This window comes from Gymnogyps californianus, chromosome 2 (genome assembly GCF_018139145.2).
Source record: "Gymnogyps californianus isolate 813 chromosome 2, ASM1813914v2, whole genome shotgun sequence".
NCBI classification, from domain to species: domain Eukaryota; kingdom Metazoa; phylum Chordata; class Aves; order Accipitriformes; family Cathartidae; genus Gymnogyps; species Gymnogyps californianus.
The window spans coordinates 39399841-39418244 of NC_059472.1; the positions used below are offsets into that span (position 1 = coordinate 39399841).

General features: G+C 39.5%; 1 protein-coding gene across 1 annotated transcript; it reads left to right on the plus strand.

The window, feature by feature from the left end:
• Positions 1 to 1599: 1599 nt before the first annotated feature.
• On the plus strand, positions 1600 to 16999 carry TTPA (alpha tocopherol transfer protein). Its single transcript, XM_050892490.1, has 5 exons — positions 1600 to 1794; positions 10568 to 10721; positions 11956 to 12149; positions 14743 to 14853; positions 16871 to 16999. Exons 1-5 carry the CDS (start codon positions 1600 to 1602, stop codon positions 16997 to 16999), a joined length of 783 nt encoding a protein of 260 aa, XP_050748447.1.
• The last annotated feature ends 1405 nt before the right edge of the window (positions 17000 to 18404 follow it).

Sequence of the window (18404 nt, forward strand, 5' to 3'; positions counted from 1 at the left end):
AAAGCTATGAGTTGCTCAGCTGAAAGGTGTAATAAAAAGTATCTGTATTTTCTCACCCTTTTTGGTTTTACAGACAAAACTCTGAGTTGTAAGAATACTGAGATGGCAAAACTAAGAGCTCAAAAATTAGGAAGTGGTGTTTAAAAGCACTGTATGACCTTGCTGTGATACCCCTTTGTGTTTGTCCTGCCACCCATGGTTGGGTTACACGTTTGCATGCCATTTTTCCCATGGAGGCTCTGTTCAGCTCTATACAGAAATAAAAGGTTTGGCACAACCTGCTGTTACTGCCCTCTCCACATTCTGTTCTCTTTGTATCTTCTTCTATTTCCAGCTTACTTTTTCTTCTTGATCTAGGGCAGGTCCATGCTTCCTCACACCTCCCTGCCATTCTACATGCCCACCTCTATATACTCTTGACCGCTATACCCGTTCCCCAATTTTTATCCTTTGCTGCAACACTTTGCCCCTGCAAGCTTATCTTTCCTGTTCAGCCCCTTGAGTTCCTGCTTTAATCTCTTTTTTGGCAAGATTATTCACACTCCTCCCACTCTTTACCTGTCTGCATTTAGTTAGGCAGATTTTCTTTACGTTTGTAAAACTGATGGGGATACCTGTGGACATTTCAGCAATATGTAAAAGTCCAAGACACGGCTAGATATGACCAAAATGCTGATCAAAAAGTATTAAGTGTACATGTAGAAAGCCAGAGAAGGGGAAGATAATCTGGAGCAAAGTTTTGTAAACCTTTTAATAGGCCTAAGTATGCTTTATAAACTGTATGTTAAATGAATCAAGGCTTTCAGCCCAAGTAGACCAGAGAGATCTCAAAGGAAACCTAATCAAAGGAAATGGTTATAATATAGTAGAACTCTTCACCTTTGATAACTGACCTCACTGCTGGGCTAAAGTTGGACTAAAGCTGAATTCAATTTCACCATCCTTTCTCCAGGCAGAGCGCATATATTTCTATTACTGCATATTCATGTTAATGATTAGGTGCTCCAAGGCAGCTTTCCACCAACACCGATCTCTCCTTTGCACAGCAGTTCCCAGCTGCGATGAGGTTGCAGCTTTTTACCATTTAATATCTGAAGAGGGATTATTTTCGCCTAAAAGGCAGGCCACCATCCTCGGCGGTTTTCGGAGCTCCGGGACGACCAGGCAGCGGCGGCCGGTGCGGGCACCTCCTGCCCCGCCTGCGCCCGGGCACCAGCGCCGCGGGGCCGGGCCGGGCCGAGGCGTCTCTCTGCGGCGGGAGCGCACCTCTCCCTTCGGGGAGGAGCAGGCACAGCTCCTTTTTGGAGCTGCAAGCGAAAAACAAGAGATGGGCTTAAAGCCTAAAATTCTAAAAACTGGTCAAGTCCGTAAAAGTGAAAAAACAACCCCCAAAGATTAACGGTCGCAGCCGGGCCGGCTGGGGACGCGGCTCACCTGCTTCCTCCGTTTTCCCCTCCGGCCCGGGAGGGTGCTCAGGGGTTAAGCCCCGCCGGGGGCGGAGGCAGCACGGCAGCGCTCCGCCGCGGCTTGGTTTGCCATGGGACCAGCGAGGCGGCGGGGCTGAGCGCGGCCGTCGCCTCAGAGCCGGCCGCCGGCGGGATGTCGCAGGGGCCGCCGGGCGCGGGGCGCCTCAACGACCTGCCCGACCACTCGCCGCGGGTGCGCAGCGCCGTCGCCGAGCTGCGGCGGCGGGCGGAGGCAGAGCCCGGCCAGCGCTGGCCGCAGCCCCTCGCCGACTCCTTCCTAGTGAGGTTCCTGCGCGCCCGAGACTTCCACCTGGACCTGGCCTGGAGGGTAAGGAGGGCCGGGGGGGGGAGCGGGCGTCGCCGGGCTGGGGGGCTCCCGCCGTCCGCTGAGGCTGAGGAGGGGGCGGCGGCCTCTCCCTTTGCGTGGGGAGCCCCCAGCGGCGGCTGTCAGCCAGCCGGAGGCGGCCGGGGGGCGTCCCAGCTGCCCCGGGTCGGGGTCGGGTCCCGCAGGCCCACCGGACCTCGCACCCCGCGGCCCGGCCGCCTCCGGAGTGCCTCGCCTTAGGCCCGGGGGGATGCCGAGGTACGAGGGCGGCGGGCAGGTTGGGGGATCGAGAAGCAGGCGGGGGGTTGTTGCTGGGGCTGGAGGGAGCCAGCGGGTGCGGGTGTTGCGTGGGTGAGCTGTCCTGCCTGGGTCGGCTAAGGCAAGCAGGGAGGTTCAGGATGTAACTAATTGCTTGTCACATGTGTCTTCAGTGTGGCACCGTATAGACGTGCGGTGTCGTGGCTGGCTTTGTGCAGTCTCGATTAGGTAACATAAAGGTTACGGTATGTGTGGTATAGTCACGTAATGTAGAGGTTATGGTAAGTGTGGTAAGGTCACAACTCCGATCAGGAAACAATATCCTTTAAAGGACATCCTTACCACGCTCAGATTACTAGCTACTAGTAACGATACTAGTTTCGCTACAGATTTATGATTACTCTAACATAAAGCTATGAGTAAAAACTTCTTTTCTGTTGGAGTTCAGTCGTTTACAACACTCCTTTTCGGCTTTGTTAAGTTTTGGTACTTTCCTGGCTGTGTGTATGGCTCTTTGCCAAACAGACAGTGCATGTGTATTTTTAATGATGTCCAAAGGTACAAATTGTTATTGTTTCTTTTTTTACAGAACGATTGACAACCACTAACCCTTCTTAACAAAGTATTTCCAAATCTTCCCAGGGCAAAAGCATTTATTCACTTGTGCCGACTGGAAACTGTGTTTTAGTGGAATTTGGTGTTCATGATACAGCATTGCCCAACAGACCTCACCTTTTAGTTTCTGACTTCTTTGCAATGTAGATTTTCCAATATTAGTTACCATAAGAGAAGATTGTTTGCATATGGATATATTGCAGGATCAGGGTAGCTAAACAAGAATGTGAGGAATTAAATTAAGCCCTTAAGCACAAATAGCTTTAAAAATTATATTTTGTGTTCTTTTCATTTGGCTCGTAAGACTTGTGTAATAGCTGTAAACCTCTCGTTCTCAGCAGAACTAGCAAGTCAAGTCAGATTCCTTTGGATATTTATGGATCTTACTTTTGCTTGAAGTTCATGAGATTGTTTATATCATACATGTGCACTAACAATTGTAGGACCGTGCCTTTTTTTTCTTTTCTAACAAAAGCCATTTTGTTTTCCTCTATTCCTTGGTTCCAAATAGTAGGGCTTAATGAAGACAATATGCGCTTCTAAATATGCACTCCTAATTGCATTGCAATTGGTTGTTATTGATAATCCTGTAGACAGGACAGTGGCACTTCAGAATTTGGCCCATATGTTTCTGCACTTTCTTGTGATTCATTGTGAAATGTCTTATAGGTAGGACTAATCTTCAAGAGTGTGGAATCTAAGCTAGGTTTAGAGATGGAGTCTATGAAGTAGCAAATTTCCTATACTCTTCTTGAGAATCAGCCCTTTAGGGCTGGGGAGCTGTTTTGGAAAAATTAAGTCTTTTTAGAATTTTCAGAATTTCTGAGTCTCCACAGGCTGCTCAGTTTCTAAATTTCTTGTTTGGACCCTTCTTTGAACTAAGAGATTCTGATGTTCAAAAACCACCTGTGTTTAATCTTTCCATCTAGAATTTCAGGTCTCCAAATGCTGTAGCTACTTGCACTTAATCTTCCATGTACCGGCTGACACTGATTTCTAGGTTACTTCTCTTACAGCATGGGAAGAAGAAAAGAAGAATTTTTTTTTTTTTTTTTTTAAAGGAATGTGTTTATCTGCAATTGGTATATTAAAGCCCAAGAGAATTATTGTGCAAAAATCTGTGGTGGTCATAAGATGTACATTCATCTAACCCAAGTCTGACCTCATGCAGAGGTTATGTTAATACTTCATCCTAGACAGAGCCCTCCTGCCATCAGTCCAGACAGTGGGTACTCCCTCCTGTCCTGGTTTGATGTTGTCTCTCAGTTTGGAGTTCAGGCTGATACAGTCCCTTTTTGCCCACTGGGCTCCTGCGTACTACTGCATAGTACTTGTAGAGCAGCTAAGGGATAATCAAAGTTTGTGGCTCTGTCAGTGCTTATAACCAAAGGTCTTCAAGCTCTTGTCAAGCATCTTTTTTAGTATGGGTTTATACTTAGCCTTAAATATGAATCAAGAGTCTGGCAGCTGACCAGTCTGTTTATTGATGCATCCCTGATTAATATTTGACACAGATTTATCTGATTTCAGGTTATCAACATTTGGAAATGCTTCAGAAAATAATTGGGTAGATTGTGGCAAGACATTCCATTTCTGAATCTTCTATGATGACTCATTCCAACAGCAATCTTTTTCCACTAGCAATTCTAGACTTGCTTTCTAGTACTGATGTATTGATATATGTCATGCTAGAAGAAAATCCACCACTGAAACAGGTAGCTGGAACTGAAGAACTTGAAGAAGAGCTAGAACTGTATGTATTTTTTTAAAGCCAATGATTATTCAATTAGGCTCAGTAACAGGCTATTCTCAAGTTAGAAGATAATTATTTTTCTGCATTTTGAATCACAGGAAGGGTTAAACTTGGCCCAATGCCTTATCTTAGAAAGTGGCTGGAGGTGTATGCATGAACCCGAACCACTTAAGTACAGGCTCCAGAAGAAGAGGTGAAGTTAAGCAGATAGCTTCCACGAAAGGATTTCAAATGCATGAATGTTATTGGTACAAAAGTGTTAAGTCAGTCTACATGAAATACTGGCAGAGATTTGTCTCTAGGAATGAACAGAAAGTCCTTTGACACAGACTAACAATAACTGTCAAAAAACACAACAAACCTTCAATAGGTAAATAAGAAATTTTCTTGTCCTGTGAGACTTCTAGGCAATACTTACCTACCTACCAAAAATTCACGCTCAGAAGGAACAGTGTTATATCATTACAGCATCTTCTTTGTGCCTTTGTAATCCCTGTTAGAGATATAGGTATGGATGAGATGCTAATGCTGCAAAAGATTTCAGTCTGGATATAAATTAGTACCTGAGCTGAGCATGTTGTTTACTCATTAATTTGTACAGATACACCTACCTACTATATATGCTGAAAACTGAGAAGCGGGGCCATGGGTCTCCATTAATTGTGCTAAAGCAGTGGGTTCATATATTCTTTTTTTAATGTACCAGCTATGTGTGTATGTTTGACTTCATTGTTGTGATCAAAACCACTGTCACTCAGATTCAGTAGTGATATGTGAAATCTGGAGAACTAGCATCTCCTTTCCTCCATAAGTCTTTTTGCCTAGTGCATTTTATTATGTCCTTGCATTACATCCCACAACTCTTGTATAAGGCTAATTCTCAGTGACTTGGGGATACTGTCTTTTTGTACTTGAAATAGATTATACTCTGGGGAAAAGAATGAAAATCTTTAAATTCAGTAAAAATGCAACATTGAAACTATGCCAAGAGATGTTTTCATAACATACCACTTAGACTTTTGTAAGCATCATTTTTATGGCACTCGAAACTGTCTAAATATGTAGGATCCTTTTAGGAGTTCTGGTTAATACAAAGGTATATAGCCAGACTTTGTCTTTGCTCTGCATTTGACTTAGGGAGGAATTAAGACTTCCTAGTGTGTTGTACTGCAAATAAGTTGCTTAGAATAACTATGATGTACAAGAAGGATTGTTTTCTGTAGTGTCAAACATACTGCTGAGTCTCAGGCATTGTCTCTGAGGATCTTCACGTCATTCAAACACAAATACCAAGTTTAAATCAGTTACTTGGCAACTTTTCTTCCATCAATACAGAGGGATTCCTCCAAAAGGATGGAAGAGCCCTTATTGGGCTCTCTGGCCTGACTGTTGAGGAAACACAAATCAGTCAGCCAGTCTTCCCTTTGTGCTAAGCCAAATGTCTAAACTTACACGTGTGCCAGTCTTTTCCCAAGTGGCAAAGAGGTAATGCGTGTGGAATTGGGAAAGTTCTATGCCTCTATAAAAGTATTTTAAATTCTTTGTGTATACCATATGTTTAAATTCTGTGTGTCGCTATATACACATATATAAAAAATATATATAAAATATATATGCACAAAGGTGTGTGTGTATATATATGTGCGCGTGCATTTATATTCTAAAGTTTGAGCTGTTGGTTTCTCCTCCAAAGATTGCCAATAGAAAACATTTTTTTCCCTAAACATCATGTGCATTGGTACAACTGCTGACACAATAGAGGCCTAATTCTGTCTAGCATCCTTATCAATATGAATAAATAGTTATTAATAAAGAAAAAATCATTAATTTACATATACAAATACATTGGTTTCTGTAACAAGCGCATTGTTGTTAGTTCTTTTAATTCTAAGTAAAGTACTAAGTTCACTTTTCTTTGTTTTTTAGCACATGAATCTTGGATTAATCAGTAACTTTATCATCTCTGATGTTCAGAAATCTGGAACTATCCCCAACAGATCTCTGGAAAAAACCCTCTTAATTAATACTTAACTCCAGACACTAGAGTTTTTCATCCAGCTTTCCCCATTTATCAAGTTACCTTGCATTTATTTTCAGATGCTGAGCAGATGCTAAGTAGGTTATTCAGTTTGTAAACACAGATAATTATACATTGAGATGTTTTTCTTGTGTTCTAAGTGCATGAGCCATTTTTTTATACAAGGTAATGAATGTTCCTGTTTTTCCTGATACTAGGTTACTTCATCATTGTCGTGGTTTAACCCCAGCTGGCAACTAAGCACAACACAGCTGCTTGCCCACTCCCCACCTCTCCCAGTGGGATGGGGGAGAGAATCGAAAAAAAAAAAAAAAGTAAAACTCGTGGATTGAGATAAAGACAGTTTAATAGGACAGAAAAGGAAGGGAAAATAATAATAATAGAATATACAGAACAAGTGATGCACAATACAATTGCTCACCACCCGCTGAGTGGTGCCCAGCCAATCCCTGAGCCACAGTGTCCCCCAGCCAACTTCCCCGGTTTATATACTGGCCGTCATGTCATATGGTGTGGAATACCCCTTTGGCTTGTTTGGGTCAGCTGTCCTTGCCGTGTCCCCTCTGAGCTTCTTGTGCACTCTCAGCCTCCACTGGCAGGGCAGTATGAGAAGCTGAAAAGGCCTTAACTTAGTATAAACACTGTTCAGCAACAACTAAAACATCAGCGTGTTATCAACATTATTCTCATACTAAATCCAAAACACAGCACTGTACCAGCCACTAAGATGAAAATTAACTTTATTCCAGCTGAAACCAGGACAATCATCTACATCTAGACATTATTATATATAATATTTATGTTTTGCCTTGCTGTCTTTACTGAAAAAAAAATTCTTTTTTTTTTTTAAATATTCTGTGTGAATTTCTGTGTTTAAACAATGTTAAACTAGAAATTTTCAAAATAAAGTAAAACTGTAAGTACCCGCTGGTAGTTTTTGAATTCTGCTATATGTTTGAGGATTACTCATGTAAGTAGCTCTGTGTGACTTGAGTATGTCCAGCTGCTAGGAAAGGGATTGTTTACATAAGTAAAAATTTACAGAAAATGTCCCAAAACTAGCTGTAGATGCTATGGAAGATTATCTAATGCTAACCTTTACTTCAGCTCTAAATTATTTCAGTTGATAGATCAGTTGGTTTTCAAAATCTGAGAACTCTTCAGCATTCGTGGTTTTGTGGCCAAGGGAAGTATGTTTGGAGCTTAGCCACATTATGTGTCTGTGTAAAAAGATGTACCAGTTGCCCATGTCATGGAAGGTGTCAGAAGTATTCCAACCATATACTTATTCCTTAATGGACTTGCCAGTAGGTAAATCATGTCTTTCGTAAGGATCTTGAGTATGTCACAAGCTGTGAACACCATTTCCTTTCTCCCAAGGTCCAGAACTTAAACCTTTGCTGTTTCCAACTTGGAAAATGTAAATATTCATGAAAATGAGAAACTAACTATATTGACAAGATAGGATTATTTAGGGGATTGAATGAATGTATCATTTTTATTCTCATCTTGGTTTTGGCAGGCAGCTCTTCAAAGAGATGTTTAAAATATTTATGTAATTGTTAATTAGGTTAATTAAGTTGTGGTACAACAGATTTTAGAAGAAAAGGGAGAAACGGTAAAGCTACAGATGTTTGCATAGTTGTTTTGAGGGTGTTTTTGTATTTTGCTGCTGTTTAAGTGTCTGTATTGGAAAGACCGAGGAAAAGAACATAATATGTTGACAGTGCTGTCTAGTTGGCACAAAGCGCTTAGGATTGCTCAAACAGTGCCCTTTGTAGAGAGTCAAGTACTAACAGAGTGAGATAATCAGAGTACCTAATCAGGCCTATTTTTGAAATCATAGTGAATTTCTATTCCACAAATTAACTTATTTTCTCTACTTCGCCCCCCTCCCCCCCCCCTTTTTAATTTTTTTGGTTTGAAGTTGGCCTAGATGAACCAATTTAATGCAGTCAAAAGGCTTCTAGTAAAATTCTCCTAATGGCTAAATGTTTCTTTCTACGGTGTATGATTTAGGATGAGGCTTTTATCAGCTTTCTCATTGCCAAATCAAATGGGATTCCAGTGTGGCAGATGAACTTTCTAATTTTTGTACCTATAAATACATATTTATAGGTGCTATTTCCATGAAGGATATAGATAATTTCTGATCAGTGTATCATCTATTTGTAAGTAAATTCTGCTGGCAAACAGTAGTGCCTTATAAATAGTTTCGTCATGACAATCTGTTCGAGACACCTTCAAAGTAATTCAAGACCTTCATCTCAGAAGAAAAGCCTTAAGCTGAAAAAAAAGTATATGTTTTATGTAAAACGATACAAAACACTTGAAAGTAGAGGGAAGGGTAAGAAATAAGACTAATGATCTAACATAAGCATGATATGGGTGAGTCTCAGTTTTCACTCTTAAGAGTTTGTAGGTAAGCATCAGCATAGCTGATGCTGTGACGGTTCCAAGGGATGAATTCAGTATCTACTGAGATTCCTGCTGACCATTCTTTCTATGAAGATGGTGAAGAAAATGATCCTTCCATAGATACAGGAAATTTGTAATTTATTTAAGGTTGTTTTATTAGTTGGAGCTGTCAATTCTTTTAACTAATGCTTCTGTTGCAAAATGTGGAGTAATTGAGAAATTAATAAAAATTAATTTCTGTTAATACAAATTAACAAAAATAAAAGACTGTTGGTTGATGCTTTCATTGTGGTGAACACATTTAATTTGTGAAACTGTGCTGAGGAGCAGATGGTTATTTCCTGTTTGATGAAATGTAGTAACAATTTGAAAGGCTAGCCTGTGCATTCTACCTTTAAACCTACATTTCAGTTTGTTGTGAAACAAGGTACTGAAAAATTCTGATTCTCTTAGCTCCTTTGCAGGTCTCAGGTTAGACATCTAAACTGTAGCTATTTAGGAAATTTTAATACAAAATCTAAATTACTTGCCAGAGCTATCCCTCTACCCTCCAAACTCGGTGCTAGAGAACTTAGCATGGGTGATACAGCAGAGGCAGAATTTAGTTGATGAATTGAGAGGAAGCTTTTTAGAAGATAGTCTTGCATAGCTTCCCAGTTACCTATGCAAAATGTCTTAAATAAATTTTAGTTGCAGGGCATAGCAGTTCATTTTCTCCACCACCGCTTAATTTATATTAAAGGAGAAACAGTAATTAGACTTGGAAATTAGAACTACTGCATCACCAACTTAATTTTTCATGATCCATCTCTAAGATGACCTTTCACAGTATCGCCTGTAATTCCTCTACATAGATGTTACCTCAGAAAGGAACGCCTTTAATTGACTCTTCCTTAGAGTTAGGCCATCGCCTTTCAACACACAGCTCTTCCTGTGCCTTAGACATACTAGTTTATGATGATGCCTTCCAGCCTTAGGAACCAGGGTGATCACGTCCCCGATAACAGACAGGATCTCTGTTTTAGCAAAACAGGTTCTCGTTATTTCCACTCTGGGGGAGGGAAATTGTCTAATGGGTAATGGACCCACCTCATTGTTATATTTTGCCATTTCAGAGGGGCAGGAGGGACTTTGAAAATGTTCTTTGGATATGCTGATGATCATACCTGTTTCAAATAGTAAACTAGAATTATTAATGACTGTGTGTACAAAATGGGCCCATGCTTTGCAGGGGGGGTGGGGGGGAAGGAAGAGGGTGGGTGGGTGAGGGAGAATGTTCCTCTATAAAATTTTGCACATCTAAATTCAAAAAATCCTGAATGAGTCTGATGCAGTATCAAACTGAATAACCCTAAAGGTAACCTGAGTAAGAAAACCAGGGTTTAGATGTATTTTACATGGAAATGACAGGCTTTTTCTACATATTCCAATTTTCTTTTCTGACACAAAATGACAACTGCAGTCCATTAACAGTTTGACAGGGTTCTAAATTCATCATAACAACTCACTCACTTATTTGATCCAGTATAGCAACCTTCTGCTTCTAGGAGTGATTTGCGTAAAATATACAATGAAATTATAGCTAATTTAATGAATTAAACGTGACTGTGACCACATGTTGAAAATGTATTTTTAACTGTGCTCTTCATACAATACCTGATGCTTATCTGACATCCACATTTATTTTTTTCCAGTTATTGAAGAATTACCAGAAGTGGAGAATTGAATGCCCAGAAATAAGTGCAGATTTACAACCAGCTTCTGTTCTTGGTCTTTTGCATGCTGGCTATCATGGAGTCCTGAGATCAAGGGACCCACATGGTAGCAAAGTTCTAATATACAGAATTGGTGAGTGACAAAATTGCTTAGACCTGTTTCACACCTGGCTCTGGCACTGATATTTTTGTTTTGTTTTGTGGGTTTTTTTAATTATCACAATTTCAGCAGCAAAATAAAAGTATTTTATGGGTACAACACCAGGGGTTGATAAAACTAGATGATATCAGAATGTCTTAACTAGAAAGGTAACATATTTATGTTCCCTGTTAGAAATACCTTTACATTAATATAAAGGTGAGTTTACTGAGCTGTAACAGTTACATTATTGGGCTTATATACTGGTATGTCTAAAGCTGTACAATCCTTTATGAAGAGCTTATTTTCTTTTTAGCAGAATTCTTCTCTGCATCAAAAGAAGTCTTAAAAGCCTAAAACTTGTAAGAGTATGTGGTTATTTGGGTCTGAGTGTCCCAACAATTATTTGTTTCCATGCAGATTTTCAAAGCCATGTGCTACAACTCCGGTACTTCTGTAGATGCAGCACAGAGGGGGGAGAACAGAAAAAAAGGTGTACACCTAGTCATGTACCAACATTTAGTTTAGATGTGGATGAGAAGTTCACTGGGTTTTCACTGTTTACATGTAGCCAAAGAGGCCTATCTAACAACACTCTGAAGATCCTCGGTTGGTTTGATGCACTCCCAAAAGTCTTTTAAAAAAAGATGTAGTTAAATGATCACCTGTTACCATATTTCTTTGTGCTTGTTTTGGACAGAGACATTATTTTTGCCAACTTTCAAAGAATTGTTTTATTATCAGCTGGCCTAGTATAGAGTTGTGCTCTGAAGCTTTCATCTAGGGTTAAGGCTCATCCCATGCAATTCTTTGCTCAGGCCTCAGAAAAACAAGTGAGATTCACTAAATCTTGGCAGAATTACTGTGCTGAAGACAAATTATATTAATTGATTGGATTGATGATCTGTGGTTTCTGCTAGCATGACTGTTACTGAATTAAGCTGTTCCTGTCAAAACCTTATACTGGAGTCTATGGCCATAGGTGGAACATACTACATTAGGTGGCATCTACCATTAGGTGGTACCATCTACAAAAAGAGTGTAAAAGATGAGTGACAGAGCAGGCACACAAAGTAACTTCTGTACTGGCAAATCGGTTTATTTCAGGACCTTTGATATTGCTGGTTAATTCTTGTTCCTGAGAAGCACATTAGAAGCAGTAGCAAGCAAAAGTACAGGTGTATGTGGTATTCTCGTGGTAATGCAGTGTAATCTATTTGATCTTCAGGACAATGGGATCCCAAGTTATTTACAGCATATGATGTGTTCCGTGTAAGTCTCATCACATCTGAACTCATTGTAAAGGAGATTGAGACTCAGCGGAATGGAGTCAAGGCTATCTTTGATCTTCAAGGGTGGCGATTTGCTCATGCATTTCAAATCAGTCCAGCAGTGGCCAAGAAAATTGCTGCTGTTCTCACAGTAAGTATGACATACTGCTTTATGCTGCTTCATTGTTATAACTCCCAATTTTTCGTCTGTTCTAAGCTATGGTAAATTTTCCTTCCTTAGACTTTCTTAGAGTCTATGCAGCTTTAAAGAACAAAATCTTAAATCCATTAAAAGTTATAGGTTGTTCTTGATTTGACTTAAAGTACGTTCTTGTATAGCAGTAGATGCCCTTTAACCTCTAATGTTTTCTAAGAACTCCACCGACCTGTTACAAGAATTTCATGAATGTAAGAGCAGATGAAGCCCAGTTTTGTAAGGATCTGTGTTTGTTATCCCATTTCATCTCCGCTCTTCCATTCTTCTGTGCATTAACTCAACATTCAAAGCTTTTTTTCCCTGAGACTCAGAGAAGATGAGAAATAGCATGCGCTAAGAGTAGTTAAGAGCAAGACAGTACTAACTTTTTACCAGTATGGATGCTGCTGCATGATCTTCCGTCTGCTACCAACCGAATGTATAATGTTTATGTTCTGCTTGCTTTTTGCCCCCCAACATGAGCATTATTTTGTGCAACTCACTGCTATGTCACCTCCTATTTTTCACAAAACTTGTAGGGACTTTACTGTCTTTAAGACTTGTTCCTTTCTGTCAAATTCGGTTGAACTTTGCCAATGGATTGGGGGGGGTGGGGAGAAAGGAACGAAAGACAAAAAGGGGACAGAGAATTGACAGGCAAGCAACAGTGTAGTCCTATAATCCCATTTTCCTTCAGAAGTTAGGCTGAAAGTCAGTAATAATAAAACTGTCAGCCTGTGATGTGGAAATGAGCCAGGGAGATAATCTCTTGCTCTGATTTGGTAAGGCTTGTATCCGAGATTCAATCAAAGCTTAGTCATTGAACTAGTATCATCAGAACTTCACCCGATCTTCCTTTTTGGTATCTACTGTAAAACTTCAGTGAAACCAGCAAGTATTCCCAACTTTTCACATGTAGAATAAGAACTCTTGATGTTCATACGATCCTGGGCCAGCTCTCATGAGAACAGGACTAGTGAGAGTGTTTCAGTTGATTTCTGAGGTAGTAAACAAGTTGCTAGTAATTTTTTAACCTTGAAATAGAGCAGAAAGGAGGTAGAATAGGATTTGCAATTACATCTAAAGGTTTCAATCCATTATCTCAAACCGGGAAATTCTTTGAATGTGATGTTTCCATCTTGACCTATTTCAGATTTGTTGCATGTTTTTCAAGCTTCCTAATGTTTATTATAGCTATTGAAAAAAAGAAAAAATTTGTGTGTTTCCAGTGTTCTTTTCTAAGAAGAGAAATAAGTTTAACTCATTTTTTTCAGATTCCTTTCATCACTTTAACTGGGTTCATATATTTCACCCAGAGATGGTCTTAGTGTTGTTCAATATGCTTATAAGTAAAAATTAAGGAACCTTAGTTTCAACTCTGTGTTTTTCTTAAGAAATATGTCTTACAAATTACTGTCCTGTATGAAGAAACAGAAATTAATAGAAAGGAAATATGTACTAAGGAATGGAAAGCATAGTAAGATTAGTAAGTGACATCATCTTGAAAAATCTGTTACCCCAGGCAAAACCAAATTGTTCTGTGAAAAACATGATAGTAGACTTTAAGTATATGATAACACATAATAACATGCAGTAAACCTATAATCTGATAGTTTTAAGGTCTTTATCATACGTTAAAATCTAAAAGGAGTTGCACTTAAGAAATGTCTGGGGTTTGGTTTTTTTTTAATCCATAGAAGAGTGCATGAAATAATGTGAGAAAAGCTATTGTACTAGTCGGGAGAAATGTTTGTGAGAAGTACCATCTTTATAAGCAGAAAGCCTCTGGTTGCAGAGGTAGTATCAGGTGGGATATGAATGGAAGCTATACTTTCCCCATTGCATAATGCTGTCTTTGAGCACTGCCGTATTTTCTTTTAACTTTCAAAGGTCTGGGACTTCTAAATGAATCTTGAATGCAAGAAGTAGTATTTCATATTATAAAGGCTGTATAGCAGATATAATTTTTATTTTCATTACAATAATAATCTTGTAAAGCTGAACTTCTGGCTTGGGCAAATTCCCAGTAATTTGAAGGCTCGTCTCTAAACTATAAATATAATTTATTTAACTTAAATTTAGTACCTTCAATGGTTTATATTTATATATATTTACATATTATCCTTCAGGCTGTGAATTGCCAATGAAAGCACATGGCTAGATAGCTTTTTGGTAAATTAGCAGCAGAATCTCTGTTGTAAAAAATTGTACCTCTGAGGAAAGGCTGAGCACAAGCTTTGTGTACATTACTTATGTGCAATTTGGTGAGAGTTTTCTTGTTTGGTTTGTTTGTTTGTTTGTTTGTTTTAATAGTCAGCCTCTCCTCATACTGGTGGTTTTTTTTTTTTTTCCTTCTAATGGGACGAACAAGATGTGATTTTTCTAAGTGTTGTTGGGGCAGTGTAAATTAAGAACACTCCAAAGTGCAGGAATTGGCAATGTCAGGAGGAATACTCTAACCTATGGACTAGATAGTTTTTACAGACTTGTCCTTAACAATAGAATTTTTCAATAATATTTTCTTGCTGTTTTTCATGTATGTTGACAGGATTCATTTCCACTAAAAGCTCGAGGTATCCACTTGATTAATGAGCCTTTATTCTTCCACTCAGTCTTCGCTCTAATTAAGCCTTTTCTCACTGAAAAAATAAAGGAACGGGTGAGTGCACACAAATATTTCTTTCTGTCACAAAACCCTTACATGACAATCTGTAGCACTTCCCTTAGGATCTGGTACTCCTAGGCACTGAAGAGCATAAATCATTTTTGTGTGTTAGTGCCATACAGGCCTCCAGAATCTGATTGTAAAGCATTTGCAGTTATCAAGAATGTGGGAGTTGCAAGTGGTTGCTGTTATCACCACTCTAAAGATAAAACCCACTGTGACACAGAGAGGTTAAATAATTTGCTTGAGGTCACACAGCAATTCTTCTGCAGAACTAGGAAGAAATAGGTCCTGGATCTCCCAGCTCTCTGCCTATAAATGACAGTGAGAAATTGTCACTGAACAGTGATGTTGTGCTCCGAGTTGTATTAGTAGAAGACAACTTTTTAGTTCTGAAAGACCTGCAGAGGCATTTATGCATCAAACATAGGTCAGGCTTAAGTTCAAAGTTTCTTTCCAAATAGCTTCTTATTTGTTTTAAATTGTTTTGCAGTTTTAAATCTGAAAACCCTGTTTGTATTTGGATGCAAAAGCATGCCAAGAATTCTGGTGTATTGTAGTATAGGAAGAATATTGGAGGTTTCAGCTGGCACAAAAGGAAGTACTGTGTAGTGTTAACAGCAGGACTAAGGTACAAAATAAGCAGCCCTGCCTATTGTTATTCCCATTCTGAAGCCTCCTTGTCTCAGCACGTGGATCTTGTGCATTTGCAGTAGCCACTGCACTCCAGGACCGTAGATCTAGATTTTTCTGGTCACTGTTAGCTGTTATTTGTCAGTCCCCTTTTCGTGGCATGTTTTTTTTGTTATGGGAGAGAAGCAACATTGTTTCTGCCAGCCTTGTGCAGTCCCTCACTCTCAATAGATGATTAAAAAAAGGGAGTATGTTCCAGCAGCCTGATGCCGTGGCCCTTCTTCTCTCACATTAATACCTGTGAAAAAAGCCCCTGTCACCCGATCCAGCTCAGAATATCTTGAGCTAGAACTCAAAAAGCAGAAAAGAGGGCAGACGGACAGTAAAGGCCTAAAAGAAAACAAACCAGATATCCCAGTTCATGGAATGGAACAGAAGCAGATTGGCTTGTCTCCTGGCTTAGAGTGACAGGTATGATCTGAAAAAAAAACCCTCTAAGGGCCAGTTCCCCATACCTTCATAGCAGTAATTACAATTCACTCATTATCTTAATTCCTGATGAGGAAGTGTTAGATAAAAGGCAGCCAACTACCTTTTGAGTGCATATTCTTGTAGTCTTTGTGTAATAATAATTGCAGAAAATTCTTGTCAGGTGTTAATAAGAGGCCTGTAAAAGTGTCTGACTGGAAGTAATGAACAAGGCTTCAAAATAGCTACGATAAAGCAAGAAGAGAACCACCAAAACTACAGTATTACAAGGGTTAAAGTGGAGGAGTAGTCCAGCATCTAATTTCAGTTGGAACTGAAACATAAGGACTGAGATACAGATTCTTTTGAATATCCCCCTTGGCACCTGTCTGAACCTACATACATAGTACATAATGTTTTTAAATACATGTGGAAAGACGAGGTAGTAATGCCCAGGAGCCAAACGCTGTTCTTTTCTTGGAGATGACTGAAAAGCAAGTACATGATATCTATCATGACAGGACCAAACCCCAGTCTTCCCGTGGTTTAGCTCACTTCAGCTGTTCAGATGTAGTGTGTACCCTCATCAGTATCACTAAACCAGTCTGGAACAAGCGTGTAGTTAGTTTCGGCTCCTGTGCTCACAGCTGCATAGAATGCAGTTCTCTGGTTGTAGTCCATGCTTCATCAAGCTGCAGATACTGAGCAGGACAGAGTTTAAGCACTCATGGGAAATTCACTCACGTGGTACTTTCTTCTTCATTGAAGGAGCTCATTATGAACAAGTACACTTGCTTAGTCAAACCAAGCTGGTGGCTTCAGCTCTTGCACTGAGTTTCTTTGCTGCCTGTTTTCGTTCAGTAGTCTTAGCATTCACACCCAAGTAAATGCTTTTCATATTTTGTTTTAGGTGTATATGCATGGAAATAACTACATGCAGAGTCTGACCGAACACTTCCCGGTCAGCATTCTCCCACAGGAATATGGGGGGAGGAAGTCTCCATTGAAGAGCTGGCCAAGGAATGGACTGACTTTATAATGGCATCTGCAGATTATCTTCAGAGCATTTCTCTGGTTGCCCAGGAATAACCTTATTACAGTATTATATCAATTCTTGAACACTGGAAGTGGAAATAAGTTTAATACAAAATCTTTCACGTAAACTTGAAATTACTGTAAATGAAACCAGTATGTCTTTGCAGGGCACTGAGTATTATATTGACTGCACTTTTATACTAACTGGAGTCTATCAGTATGTACGTCTGAAGAGATTAATGAATTCTACATATTTGCAATACTGTTTGTAATTGATTAACTTGTATGCCAAAAAACTGAATAGTGTGTTGGATATCAGAGATTGCTACTGCTTCTGTTAAGTCTTTGGAGACAAAGACAACTCATCTGTAATAATGCGGTCCAGAACTTTGTGCTTAGCTCTTGTATCTTGGCTTGTCAAGATAATAGGATACAAAAAAGAACAGAATGTGAATAGTGTAGACTAGTTTCTTGCGGAAGTATGACTATAGGGCTAATTTACAAGGAGTGAAGAGAGGCTGCTTTTTGGATTGATTCTCAGGGAAAAAGGCTGTTTTGTTAGTTTGTGTCAAATTGAAAATTAGTCAGCAATAGTGAGACATTTGTGTTAATCTTTGTGCTGCTTGTGCAGCTTCCCTTTTTGTGCTAATTAACACAGTAATCTTCCAGTTTTATAGAGGAAGATAGGGAAAACACCATGTACTTTTCTTCAAAGGACAGTATGAATCAGGAGGAGGAACTGGTAAGAGAGTCAAGTAACTTTGGAAATTCTGATTTTCTTTCTTCAAAGAGATACTGTCTATGGACAAGCTATAAGCAACTCAGATTATGATCACCTTTAATTCCTACTGTAGAGCACTACAGAGGTCAAGAGCTCTTAGCTGTTTGCAGTGTCTGTTTTGGAGGGTGAAGTAGATTATCCTTTGTGGATCTGAACTTTAGAAATATCTGTTGTGTGGTTTAAGGGTGCTTTTAGGTCACTTTGGACCTCGGTGTAGGAGATGCTGGGTATCTTCATTTCATTTTCAGAAAAGTAATTGGCAACCCGCCAGTCTATGTCTTCTGTTGGGCACTGGAAGAAATAATTTTTAATTTCCGTTGAGCCCTCTTCTTTATTTCTGTAGGGGTAATGAAAAAAAATCTGTCTATACTTATTGAAAACAGATTTTTTTTTTTTTAAGGGACATTATTCAGGTATGACCACTGCATGTGTAAAAGCTATCACTCACATTACATAGCACTATCATCCCACAATCCCCAGTGTTTAATAATCTAAAACATTATTTTACCTTTCACTCAGCTTTTTGTTAAAGTCTCTGTTAGTACACCAACTGCTAGAGTTCATGTACCCAGTTTTTAACTCTGTTTTGTAATAAGCCAGGGGGTCTTTGCATAAGCACTATATATTT

What these genes read in the sequence shown, in the direction of transcription:
- TTPA (XM_050892490.1), top strand. Translation starts at nt 1,600, where the DNA reads ATGTCGCAGGGGCCGCCGGGCGCGGGGCGCCTCAACGACCTGCCCGAC. An exon ending in AAATTGCTGCTGTTCTCACA is followed by an intron (nt 12,150 to 14,742) that starts GTAAGTATGACA and finishes GTATGTTGACAG; the next exon opens with GATTCATTTCCACTAAAAGC. An exon ending in CTGAAAAAATAAAGGAACGG is followed by an intron (nt 14,854 to 16,870) that starts GTGAGTGCACAC and finishes ATTTTGTTTTAG; the next exon opens with GTGTATATGCATGGAAATAA.